The sequence below is a fragment of the Zalophus californianus genome, chromosome 2 (genome assembly GCF_009762305.2).
Source record: "Zalophus californianus isolate mZalCal1 chromosome 2, mZalCal1.pri.v2, whole genome shotgun sequence".
NCBI classification, from domain to species: Eukaryota; Metazoa; Chordata; class Mammalia; order Carnivora; family Otariidae; genus Zalophus; species Zalophus californianus.
Window position 1 is genome coordinate 168,676,286 of NC_045596.1, and position 13,230 is coordinate 168,689,515.

A 13,230-nucleotide genomic window follows, 5' to 3' on the forward strand; every position below is an offset into this window, starting at 1 on the left:
ACTTCTCTTGAGTGGGCAGCCTCTGGGATGGACTTCGGCTCTCAGGTGGGGGGTGGGGACAAGGCATGCAGGCAGCTGTCTAGAGTTCTGCCCCCAAGCTTACTGGTGAACACTAGGTGAATATATCAAGACAGGCAGGGAGAGGACCCCAGACATCTGACGTTCCAGCCAGTCCAACTTCAGGAGGCTCATGGAGAACTGACAATGGCCAGGATGGAGGCAAGAGTGGAAGGGGGCTTCCTCCTTTCTCTGCTTTCCAGATAGACCCCTCCTACCTTCTAGTCCCCACCTAACTGTCCCTCCAACGCTGACACTTCCTAGCAGCTCCTGAAGAGTGGTTGTGTGAAGGGGTTATGGGGTGCGGGGGGATGTTGGGTTTCCAAATGGCGCGCTCTATCTCTCTCACATACACACAATCTTGACATTTCAAAAAGTTCATCATAGTTGTCATTATATGAATAATTAGAACTCACAGGGCCCTCTTTATTCTCATTTTAATTGGCATTATCCACGGTGGTGGTAAATCATAAATAATTGTGTCAGTTCTTAGGGCCTCTAATGGTCTCATTCAGGCCCTGGTGGTGGCCCCCTCAGTGGTGACAGGCTCTTCACAGTGTGACTTATAAACCAAAGCCCGCCTCACCTCATCTCTGCTTCATCCCCTTCACATGCCCCCAGAGTCTGAGGCTCAGAGGTTGCATTAAATGTCAAAGAGGGTGAGAGGACCCCTCGGTACTTTTAGTAATATCAGAGAGGGGTCCTGAAGTGTCAGGAAGAAGGGTGGACAAAAGGCATGTGTTTCAACCTCACCGGTCCCCCAGTCCCAAGGGTCTCTCCCAGGGGCTGCCCCCTCCTGGGTTTGTGGGAATGAGGATGCTGATGAGGCTGGGGGCAGGGGGAGGGAGGAGGTATGGAAGGAGAGAGGGACAGGGCTGCCAGATTATCACAGCCCAGTTCACGAAGGGGGAAGCCCGAGAATATTATTTCTCAAACTTGAGTAGAGACCTGTTAAAGGGAGGGGAAAAGTATCTTATTTCCTGAGAATACGTCTGAGGATTCTAGTGTGAGAAACACTGACTTTCGAAATGAAAATCTAACACTAGGAAAATACCTTCTAATAAATAATTATCTCAAAATTATCTGCAAAAGATTTTTGCTTAAAGATCATTGAATTGAGGGGCGCCTGGGTGGCTTAGTCAGTTAAGCATCTGCCTTCGGCTCAGGTCATGATCCTGGGGTCCGGGGATGGAGCCCCACATCGGGCTCCCTGCTCAGTGTGGGGGGGGGTCTGCTTCTCCCTCTCCCTCTGCCCCAGCCCCCCGCTCATGCTCATGCATGCGTGCGTGCTTTTTTTCTCTCACTCTGTCTCCCTCTCTCAAATAAATAATCTTTAATAAAGAAAAAATAAAGATCATTGAATTGAAAACAGGAAATTTAAAAAAATCTTCCAACTCCCTGAGATTAAAACCTGGGATCCTAATTTGAGAATCCTGTCCAGACAGGTCTAGAAGTGGTATTGGGGTACACCCCACATTCTTCAGACTCTTCAGCCTTTAACCCTTGAACACCTTTTGCATACCCCAAATTCTTTAACCCAGAGCTGGTCAGTGGAAGTACGACGATGTGAACTGAGTATGCAATTTCAAATGTTCTAGTAGCCATATTTTTTAAAGTTAAAAAGTTAATTCTAATCATGTATTTTAGTAACCCAATGTATTAAAGTTATTATTTCAATATGTAATCAATATGCAAAATTATTAACGAGATATTTTCCTTTTTTTTTTTATGGAGCCTTTGGAAGCTGTGTGTGTTCTACTGTTCTGGCACATTTCAGTTCAGACCAGCCACATTACAGGTGCTCGCGGGCCACGTGTGGCTGGTGGCTTAACCCTTATCTGGTTTCCTCGTGGGCTGCACCTCCCCAGGAGGAAGTTTGGGTTGCTTGTGAGATAGGAGGCAACTGGGGTGGGGTGTGTGTGTGTGTGTGTGTGTGTATGTGTGTGTGTGTGTGTGTGTGTGTGAGATGGTATGGGAGCAGAGCACAGAATTGGGGAGCAGCCCCTGATGCAGGTGAAGATGAGACGGTGGCCCAGAACAAGGCACAACTCATCCCTTGATGTCCTAACCCTCTCTGGCAGCCCCCCCCCTCCCCAACCACCGTTGTGCTGGGAAGGAGTAGGAGGTCAGCTGCAGCCCACATTTCCAGTTTGACTAGCCCGGTGCAAACCCCAGCCCAGAAAGTCTGGAAAGGAGAGACTTCTCTGAGGCAGAGAGCATGTCCCTGATCCCCAACTCTCTATAAGCCATTCGTAAAAGCAGGGATGCCAGGCAAACAGTGGTTTGTCCTTCTCCTCCAATGGCCCCCCTTCTTGCCGCATTTCCAGCTCTTGGACAAACTTCAGGCAGATATCTCTGTGATCCCAGTCCCCAAATACCCATAATTGGACCTTTTGGCCTTTACAACCTAGATGGGGCTGAGGAAATTTTGCTTGAGACCCAGGTTGTCCAGAGAATGGCTTCAATTGTGCCTATGGATTCAATGGTTCAGCTCTGGGAGCTGCCCCCTTGTGGGTCTGGGGGGTGGGGAGGGCAGTGATTGGGGCAGAAAGTGCTTGGGTCTGGCATTTTTCGGGGCAGGTAGGAAGCTGGCAGTTACTGGGAGTAGAGGAAAACACACAGCCAGCCTCGTCCAATGGGAAGGAAAATGTTCCCACCACACTAGGCTGCCACATGGGATGGAAGCAGGCAGGGCGGCCCCAACCATCAGGCCGGGAAGGAGGGAACCTTGGCCCTATGGTTCTGTCCAGCTTCGTAGACACAGTGTCAGCTTGGCCCCCTCTTCACTGCCCTGCCACCCCTACCAGACAGCGACTTCCTCAGCCTGCACCAACCCCTCGCCCTGCAACAGCACAAGGAGCCTGCCAGGTGGATTTCCTTCTCAACCATGCCAACCCGCCTCTCAGACCTCTGGCTCACCCAACCCAGCATCTCCAGCTTCCTTCCCTCCCTCCCTGTCTACCACTCCAACACCATCAGATTTTCACAGGCAGGGGGGCCGGTCCCTGGAGTCCCCTGTTCTCTTACCCTAGAGTCTGAAATCTGGCCAAGGAGAGGGGGCACACTGAGTCCATTCCAGAACTCTCTCCCAGCTAGGGTCCTATTTTAGGGAAGAGAAGCAAGCAAGCGGAGTTACCACTAATGAGGCTGGAGGCCAAAGGAGTGGCTGGCGTCTACAGAGAGGCCCTGTGGCCTTTGGGCAGCCACAGGAACTCACCAGATCCCAGCCCCACATCAGAGATGACCCTGTAGGGGTCATGTGGGCACCACTCCGTGGGACGTGGGGCCAACGCATGCCCGAACCAAATTGTTCTCTCATGTGCTGGAAGACCCATACATGTCAGCGCCCACCCCCCGCCCCACTCCACTTGTAACAGATGCAAGGACCACAGGCCTGGACACTTGGGGAATCTAGCTTCTCCAGGGAGTCTGAGCCTGGAGTTCAGGGCATCACCAGGGCCCTCTGGGCTCAGAAGGACCTGTCTCCAACATCTGCACCTTAGCAGTGAGTGTCTTACGGAGACCAACAGTGAGGCGGTCTCAGGCCCATAGCCACTCTGAACCAGCAAGTGAAAACGGACTCCCAGCCCTTCCTGCGGGCATAGTGCCCAAGGCCTCTGAGCAGTTCCAGGGCCCACAAAGATGTCTGAAACCTACAAAAATAATCACCACCTCTGAAATACAAATGCTATAAAATTGCAATTAACACTTCCTTAAGTAACAACCAAATGTCAAATCACGTTGATTAGCAAGAATTACTATGTTTCACAAAGGAGGGGGGGGGGTGTATTCCAGTAGGCTTGATATGACAACAAGGTCTCCAAAATCAAAACTGCCTCTGGTCCACAGGCCCTGCCCTGGCAAACAGCCTCAGGCTAAAGACTGCCCTCCTGTGGCCTCCCTTCCCTTCCAGTCTGCCCTTCACGTCCATTTAGGCTCACTGCAGGGGACTTAACTGGTGGAGAGGACACACAGCACTCCAGAACTTCCTCGCCATTACTTCCCCCGGCTGCAAGCCTGTCCACACAGCCCGGAATACGTGATTAGAAGGAGACCCAGGTAGGACCTTCCTTCCCCAGGCTGTAGGGGGTTGTGTCTGGATATGGCCTCTGACCTCAGCCTTGAAGCTGAACTGTCCAGGCAGTGCCTGAGATCAAGGTCAGGAAAGAAAATAGTCTCGAAATGGCTCCATGTATGGGGCCTTCTTGTCTCCTTTTCTCTAACCTACCCTCTTTACAAGGGCACCCCAGCTTGGTGGTGAGTGGGCAGGACCAACAAATTGGGGCTGAGATGGGGAGGACTAATCTGAGGGAGACCGCAGCCTGAGAAAAGGGGCTCGGGGTGTTTGTGGTAGGTGGTCGGTGTGTCTTGCTGGGGGTTTGGGGCCCCAGCACCCTAGCTTGAGTGCATGGAATCAAGTTTGCTGTGGTCATTCATGCCTGGGTACTCATTCAATCTTCAAGTCTACCCTAACGCCTTTTGTGTGCCCGGCCCTGTGTAACACAATAGTACTACAAACATCAATGAGACGGTGGGGTCTACAATCTTCCATTCATGGAAGGTGGTGGGACGTGTGTCAGACCGGATGGAATGCTTGTGTGTATATGTGTCCACTCGATTCAAGGAAGCTGGAAAATTACTCCCAATCGGCCTTAAGTGCTTCTCCAAACATGGCCGAGGGGAAGCCACGGTTTTGGGTGAAGAAAGTGGATTTCTTTTCAAATACAAATAAACCTGAAAGGATCAATTTGTTATCAGTCTTGGTTTTTTGTTCGTTTGTTTTGTTGTTGTTGTTTTTTGAGAGAGAGAGAGATCACAAGCAGGGGAGAAGGGCAGAGGGAAAAGCAGAGGCTTAACTGACTGAGCCACCCAGGCACCCTGTTATCAGTCTTTTACACTCAAATATAAATTAGTACTTTGATCTTTCTACCCCAGAAGTTTTCCTTGGGAGCCCAGAGGCCCTGATCCTGTCCTGCTTTGTGAGCCTGTATCCAGTCTCCACGATGAGACCGTATGGCCCTGAGGTCAGACACCAGATCTCTCACCTCCTGGCACTGGTGTGGGGCTGGACACAGCAGGCACTGGCTGAACGAAGGGACTGGCATCTGGAGGCACAGAGCTCTAGGCAAGGTGGGGGTGGTCGACGGACAGGGTTCATGCTGAACCCGGGTTTTCTCAAGTCATGGAGCAGTTTCCTCCTACCTCCACTCGCCTCCCCCCTCCTCCCTCTGCCCCCCCCCCCCCCCCCCCCCCCCCCCCCCCCCCCCCCCCCGCCGCCCAGTCAGTCTTAGCAGAGCTCAGTCCTGACAGCTTGGAGACAGCACCCATCCCTCGGCTCCACGGTACAGCCCTCCTGAGACTTCGCCTGCCACCTGGGGGTGTAGTCCTGAAGCTGTGCGTGGTGCGCGAGAGGGAGAGAAACACCAGGAAGGATGCTTTAGAGACCACTTGCCCTGGGTCCATCTGATTTCCAGTATTCTGTGCAGAGATTTTGTACAGAGGTCCCCTAAGTACACAAGTGTTTATTAGGTTATCTGCTCCTTTTCCCTGGCTCATGTGTCCATATGGAGGGAGTGGGTCACCATCTCCCCTGCTCTGTCCCCAGGGATGAGGCTCCTATGGAAAGAGGCTGACCCAGGACCAAGAGCCCTGGGGTCTGGCTAGTTGTGTGATCTTGGGCAGGTCAGCCCCTCTCTGGAGGTTTCTTCTCAGTAAAAGAAGGGTCTGGACTGAAGACTGCCACTCCTTATATTTGATGGCTTTTCTCATCCTGGATACCAGGTCTCCTGGAGCCTGAAGTCTAAAGTTTCTGCCTCACCACACAGTTCCCAGCAGGCAAAGAGCCCTAGGTGGGTGGGTGGGAAGGGGGGGGAGCGACTCTCAGACTTTCCCTTCCCTTTCCAGCTGGGAGATGTCTGGCCCCTCAAGTTCAGGCTGGAACTCCCTCCTCAGGCCTCTCTCCGCCCTGTTCCCTGCCCTCACCTGGCTCCATCCATCTTGCATACCCCTTTGCTCCCCCATCCGGCCTCTCCCCTCTCCCAGTGCTAGGGAAGCTGGGTCCTGGGAGGTTGCTGGAGTTAGCTACGCTCCACAGTTTCTCTGCTCCCCCACCCCCATTACCCAGTCCTAAAAGCAAAGGAATGTTCTAGAGTTTGGGAAGGATGGGGGCCCGCCAGAGGAGGGAGGAAGGGGAGGAGGCAGCTTTGTCCTGTCAGTGTCTGAGCTCTAAATAGAACAGAGCGCCGGGCTGGGGGAATGAAAATAAACAGCCCCTCCAAGCAGCCCCTTCCGAGCAGTTACCGGACTTTCCTTCTAGTTCCTCAGCCAGGGCCATTTCCCTCCTCTCTTCTCCCCTGCTCTCCGTCAGGTCCCGGCGGGGGGGGGGGGGGTGTCTCTATCTCAGGGTCATGAGGGAGTGAGGAGTACTGGTCCAGACTGTGAGGCGTTGGGGAACTCACCTCCCCTCTCTGGGCTTTGGTGAGGAGAGCCCACTGAATGGATGGGCACGGATCGACTCAGAGGTGGTTGGAACTTTTTCTCCTTCAGGAAAGTGTTCTTACCCTAAGTGATTCTCACGTGGCATAAACTTGGAAACTCTCTCCCTTTAAAAACATGACCCCCAATTTAAGGGTCAATTTATGGTCAGGTTCAAATTATACTGGTTTGTCTTTGCCTTTGGGGGAAATTCTCAGACTCACACCCCCAGGGCAAGGGATTGCCCACCACCCCCTCCCCCATCACGGAAGGGTGATCCATGGTAGTCGGTAGGAAGGGACCATCTTGGGCCAGGAGTGGCTGGGTTCATGCACATGTTCTGAATAATTCAGGCCAAATTACCCATTCTGGGTCCTGGAACCACTGGGATGTTGAATTATAGGGGTTGTCTTTGGAGTTCAGTGTGGTGGCCTCTCCAGTCTCTTTGGCGCAGTGAGGACTCAACCAGTAACCCCCAGGGGACTCTGTTCTCTGTCCAGTGCTTGCCCTGAGATGGGACCATGGACCCTGACATCCTGCACATGGGGGAGCCCAAAGAGTCCCCAAGAACTCCGGGAAGGGGCTCCTCCAGCTTCTCCTGCAGGTAGTTGCGAAGTCAGAGGGGAACCTGGATTTTTTCGGGGCCCCTCATTTCCGGCAGGCGGGGTCAGGAGCCCACACTGGGCGTGCTGCAGCTGAGACCCTGCATCAGGACGGTAAGGTAGGGTGCTGGAGTCTCCCAGCTTGCTCCCACATTCTGTCCCCAGCCTCTTCCCTCTTTTCTTTCCTTCTCTCCGCGCTCTCTGCCCCTCCCCCTCCTCCCCTCACAAAAGCTCTCTGTACACAGCCACTTCCTCTGACTGCTGTCTCTGAGCCCAGACCTTATGAGAACCATATGGGGGAAAGAGGGTGGAAGAGAAGGGGGTGGGGAAGATGGCAAGGACCCGCCCCTCCAACCAGCATCTTTCCACTCCCCTCAGGCTATGTGCAAGGCAGTTGGCACACTTTGCCCCAAACTCCCCTAACTGGATCCTGGCAGCTGGGGTGAGGGGCACTGAGGGGAGGGACCAGTCCAGAGCTGGAGGTTCAGAGGGAGATCTGTGTTCCAGAACCACTTTCCTGAGGCTGGAGCAAACACAAGGGCTGTGAAGGGGCCTCCCCTTCCCCCATGCTATCTCTAAAGACCACCAACCCCCCCAGCTAACGGATGTGGCCACCGGTAGGGGCATCGGAATGGCAAATGCCCCTTCTCCCCTATGTGGGCTGCTGATGCGGTAGACAACCCCCTGCCCCAAAAAGGGGAGGCGAAGTGGACAAGGGTTTGTGGGTTCTGGGAGAATCCAGAGTGACCTGTACCTTGCCTGCCCCCTCCCCACCCAGCCTTGGAATGTTCCCAGGTCAAAAGGGCCTAGGTTCTGCTGGGAAGGAACTGGGTTTTTAAAAGCGGCTTTGTGTCCATTGGGTCCCAAGTCCAGCCAGGTGAATAGCGAGTCTGTCACCCGAGAGAAGTGTAAGAGAACCCAACCAGCTCATCCTGGTGTCTGCTAGTGTGTGACTGTAGGGACACTGCCCCTCCCCCCACCCCGGCCTCAGTTTCTCTCAGCTCTAAGACGAAGATGCAGGGGCTGGATTTGCTGATCTGTAAGGGCCTTTTCAGCGCAGACGGTCTAGGAATTTATGACACTGGCCAGAATCCTCTGAGGGGCTGCTCAGATGTCCCAGAAGGTCCTTGTAGGTGATTTCCTTCTGGAGTTAGCTATGATCAGTCCTTTCCTAGAATTCCTTATAATCCCCGCCCCCCTTCACTCTCACTCCCGGGAGTGGGGAAGCAGAAGGACAGACCCATCAGCTGCTGCCCAGGGATGGGTGGGGGGTTCACAGGGGTCTCCACCTCCCTCCCATACCCAGGCTCTCTCTGAAATTCACCACCCCCCATGAGACCTTTCGCCTTGAGGGAGAGCCATAAAGCCTCCTGTTCTAGACAGGGGCATCGGGCACCCACAGCTGCCCTGAGGACTGAGCTGGGGGGACGACGACAGATGGATCAGGAAGGAAGCCAAGAGTTCTGCTTTCCTGGAAAACTGCGAATGAAAATCCATTAGGAGGGGAAAAAGTAAAGGGTGGGGAGAGGGGGGCACAGAGTCTACAAAAACAGAAGGCAGAAGTTAGGGTAATAGGGTGGAAGGGTTTTCAGTGAGGTAAACGGGACTCTCACAGAATTGCCTCAGAACTGCCTGAAAGCTTTCTTGGAGCACAGACTGGAGGCTCCTTGCAGACAGGCATCTTTTCTAGCACTTTGTTCGCCTGAAGAGTCCCAGCACTGGTGGCTACCAGGCTTCCCAAGGTGGAGTCCTGGGTCCCCCAAGGACCCAAGGGAGCAGGGTGGGGTGTGAAGGGGACTGGGACCGGGTGGCCCATTCTGGAGGAAAAGAGGGGAGGAGGAGGGAGATAAAGCCACAGGGGCAAAAATCGATCCACGAAAGTCCTGTTGTTTGTACCAGGTGACAGGCAAAAAGATGGCAGGGGAAATCCGTGTGGAAACAGAAAGAGTAAGGAGGAGGAGTCTGGGAGGGTGTGGAGAAGGTTCTTGAGCTCCTGGTCTCCTGTTTTGCTGCCAGGCTGAAGCCCCTTCCCGGCACTTCTCTTCCTTCTTCCCTCAAGAGGCATGCTGGGCAGGGACGGGTACGCTGGAGGGGCTGAGCCCTGGGAGGAGAGCCGCTGCCCAGCAATCAGGGTCGGGATTAGGTGGAGCCTGGAGGGAGAGCCCAAGAAATCTGTCTGTGGCTGGGATTCAGCCACACTCCAGGCTGAGGGACCAGCGGGCTCTTCGGAGCTTCTAGGGCCTGCCCTGTCATCGCTGTGGGGATGCCCAGCCAGGCTCAGGAGCTGTTCCTTTGCAAGGTATCTTAAGCCAGCTAGGTCAGTGGCCTGGGACAAAGAAGGGGCCCTTCCTCTGGGAATGGTTTGGGATGGGAAGGTGAGCTAGCAGTCACGTTTGCTGCCACTCTGTCACAGTATATTCGCACCGAGAGTCGGCTGCGCTCACTCCTTGGAGTGGCGTCGATGGGAATTAGCTATGGCTGGAAAGCATTAGTTACCAAATCATTCTAAGATGTACTGCAAAACCACCTTTTAATGTTTTCCCCCTCTTTTCTGCCTTCAGTATGTGTGGATTCCTTAATCCCAACAAGCAGTCACACAGGGAGACGGTGTCCCACATATGTGTGTAAGTACAACCACAAGATCGAATAGACACACACACACACACCTCGCTCTCTTGAACTGAGTTATCATTGCCCAGCGGGGGCTCACACAGACACCGGCCCAACCATTCCACACAGCAAGCATATTTCTCCTCCAGATCTGAGTGGGCTGGGGAATGCCCGGGCCTGTCTGGACCCTTTAACACCAGTGGACAGTCAAAGAGACCAGGAATGAGCAGCCCCAGCTGCCTTCCCAGGCCACGGCCATATTCCAGAGCTGCTGCTGAGACGTGGGAGAGAGCAGACACATTGCCTCCAACCCCCCCCCCCCCCAGTGCACACACATACACTCAAGCGCGCGCGCGCGCACACACACACACATACACAAACCCCAGCTGGGGAAAATGCAGGCCGGGCGGCCAACGTCAGAGGCTGACCAGTCGTGTCCTGTCAGGAAGCCGGCAGCCTCTGAACTCACCCAACCAGAGGCATTACTGCATTGTTCTGGACACAATCAGGATAGACTGTGAGCCAGCCCCAAGTCTGGGCAAGGGGCGGTGGGGAAACGGTTGCCACCAGGGTCAGGAAGACAGCAAAGGGGAAGCGCTTGCAGGTTGGGTCCGGGACAGGAAAGGCACGGGCCGCCGCTCGGGCCGGACCCTCCACTCCACGGCGTGCGTGGAGCTGGGAGCACGTGGTCCGAGCAGGAAACCGCGGCGGCGGGCTGGGGTCGCGAATTCTCCTGCGGCAGGTGGGGGGGGGGCTTCAGACCTCCATCGAGGAGGCTTGGGGTGGGGGCGCGGCCCGAGGGGCCGCGCTCGCAGGCCCCAGAGTGAGGGCTCGGTAGGGCCCTGGCTGGGAAAGGAAACGGGAGGACGGAAGGAGGCTGGGAGGCAGCCGCCTCCCTCTCAGCCGGGTTTTATTCTTCGCAGTCTTGGAGCGAAGAAGTCAATCGATTAACAGCCAAAGCTCGGGTTATACCCAGGGGAGGCAAAGAAGAGGGCGGGGTGCAGGACCCGGCGCACGGCTCACTTCACAGACGCGCGCAGAGGGAGAGGGGCCCGAGACGAACCGGGACGCCGGGGTCTCCTTCAGGCCAGAAGCGCCGCAATCCCAAGGACAGATTTTCCGACACCCTCCCCCCTCCGCCTGCCCTATGGAGACGAGCTGGAAGCGGGGCTGGCAGGCTCGCGGGAGGGGGGGCGGGCGGATGGGGCGCCCCCCACTGGAGGAGCCAGGCCCGCGGGGGTGAACCCGGGAGACTCCTCCAGTCCTGCCAAGGACGCGTCCGCGGAGGTAACGACCGCAGCCACCTTTGAGGCCGCGGGCGTCGATCTTTCCCGAGCCTTCCCCAAGCCCACCCACCTCACGTCCCCGAAGTCTGCAACACCAGCCCAGGCTGGAAAGTCAAGGGGCGTGGGCGTCCCGCCAGCGCGCATTCCCTTCACCTGTGCAGGTGAGTGGGCGCCGGTGGTGCCCCTCTCTCGGGCGCAGCCGCCCCCCGAAGCCCCTTCCTTCCTCCACACCCCTGGAGCCCTAATCCTCCCCGTACTTCTCCAAGACTCCCTGCTCGGCGCCCGGACTCAGGCGTGTCCCAGAGTCTCTGAAGTGGCGGCAAGGTCCCCGTCCCCCTCCTCCCGCCCCTCCCGTCCTGTCTCCGTTCGTCCCCTCGTCGGGGCTCGCGCCGGGCGGGGCCGACTAGGGTACTCACAGGGTCACGGTGCCGTTAGGCAGAAGGCCTGGCTCGGGAGGCTCGGGGAGGTCCCCGCCGCCGCACACCACTCTCCTGCGCGCAGGGTTGGGGGCGCCGCCGCTCAGCCCCTTGGGCCGCTCCCCCGAGCATTTGCAGCTGCGAATGGGGACAGGGCAGCCGGGCGCGCCCCGGGTCTCGGGCGCCAGGAGCAGTAGCCACGGCAGCAGCGGCAGCAGCAGGCGCGCTGGCGCCCCCCGCATCCTGCGTCCCGCGGCGCCCATCAGCCCATCGCCCCGCGGGGACCCACAGCGCTGGGGCCCGTCTGCGCGCCGGCCAGAGGGACCTGGGCTTGCGGGAGGCGTGCTCAGCGGGGGCCCGGGGCGTCCGAGGGCGGGGCAGGGGGCCCTGGGCGGAGGCAAGCCCCGGGGTCCCCGCCGCCGCGCCCCGGGGGCATGTCCGGCGAGCGCCCCGGCGGGGAGGACGCGGGCGCGGCTGTCAGCGCTGCGCGGGCGGCCCCCGGCGGCGCGGCCCGAGTCTCTGCGCCGTGCTCCCGGGCCGCCTGAGGCCGGGTCCCTCCGCGTCGCCTGCTCGCTCCGCGCTGGGCTGGGACCTAGCGGATCGTGCCGGGCTCCTCCTGCTGCCGCCGCCGCCGCCGCCGCTCCGTGCCATGGATGGAGGCAGCTCGGCGCGGCGCCGCTCCCGCCGCCGCCAGCCCCCGCCCGCCCTCTGGAGAGGGCGCCCTCCCCTCGCCAGCTCGCCCGTCCGCGAGGCCCTAGCGCCTCCCGCTACGCAGCCCGGCCGCTGCCCTCCTCGGAGCGAGAGCGGGCCAGGCTGCTTGAGGCCGCGCGTGTCCCCGAGCCCGCCCTGGGCCGAGACTCCTTCTCTCTCCCGCCCCTCTTCCCCTGGGGCCAGGACTCTTCCTCTCCACAACCCATCCCAGCCCTCAAAGCCAACCAGCATCACTTTCCACGAAACCCTCCCTCGCTCTTGCTCAGCCCGCACCCCCTTGTTCTGGGTCTTTCATTGACTTGCGGGTTTGGCCAAAGATGGCTGGTGCTCCTTGTTTGGGGTTGGGATTGAACTTTGTTCACCGCCCTGGCGTTGCTGACACTCGGCTTCTCTTGGCCCCTGACCTGATGGGCCAGTCTGGAAGCCGGCTCTCCCTCCCGCAGCCCTGCTCCAGCCACTGCAGGATACAAACCAGAGACTTAGGAAGGCTCAGACCCTCCTCTGCTGCCAGTGACCTCACTCAGCGGGGGGTGCATGTCACTCGGCCACGGAGGGGTCAAAGGCCAAGGCAACAGGCTAGATCTGGCCTCCTACCTTTTCCATATCCCAGTGTGTGTGTGTGTGTGTGTGGCAGTAGGAATGAGAGAAATGGGAAGAAAAGCAGGGATCTGGGCCAGGGTGTGGAAAGAGCACTGCACTGTGAGTCAGTCAGGAGAACTTCATTCTAGATGGCTCTATTTGACTTTGGATACAGCCTCTAACGCCCTGGAGTATCTAATCTCTGGGGTCAGCATGGGGCTCTGCGTGCCTCCTAGTTTATGAATGTCAGTTGTGGCATTTGAATGAGCTAGTGGAAGAGAGGCGGCACTCAGTTCCCAAAGGCACAGGGCTGGTGGCTTTGGGTCGTGTCTGACCTTGACAAAGGGGGATGGGAGTGAAAGTTGCCTGAGGATCCTAGATGGACTGTGATGCAAGCTGGGAATGGGGCTGGGGACAGACGGAAAAGGAAGTGTGGCCTAGTGTGTCTGCTCCCTCAGTTTCCCCACAAACACTGCCTTTTCTGACACTTAATAG

The 13,230-nt window shown here is 57.2% G+C and overlaps 1 protein-coding gene across 2 annotated transcripts in view; it reads right to left on the reverse strand.

The window, feature by feature from the left end:
- The window catches only part of ADGRA2 (adhesion G protein-coupled receptor A2), a 34,594-nt gene extending 22,483 nt beyond the window's left edge, over nt 1-12,111 (reverse strand). For both annotated transcript variants that reach the window (XM_027599585.2, XM_027599584.2), the window contains exon 1: nt 11,446-12,111. In XM_027599585.2, coding sequence (XP_027455386.1) covers nt 11,446-11,708 — 263 coding nt within the window. In that variant the 5' untranslated portion in view covers nt 11,709-12,111. The remainder of the gene's footprint in view (nt 1-11,445) is intronic.
- Between the last annotated feature and the right edge of the window lie 1,119 nt (nt 12,112-13,230).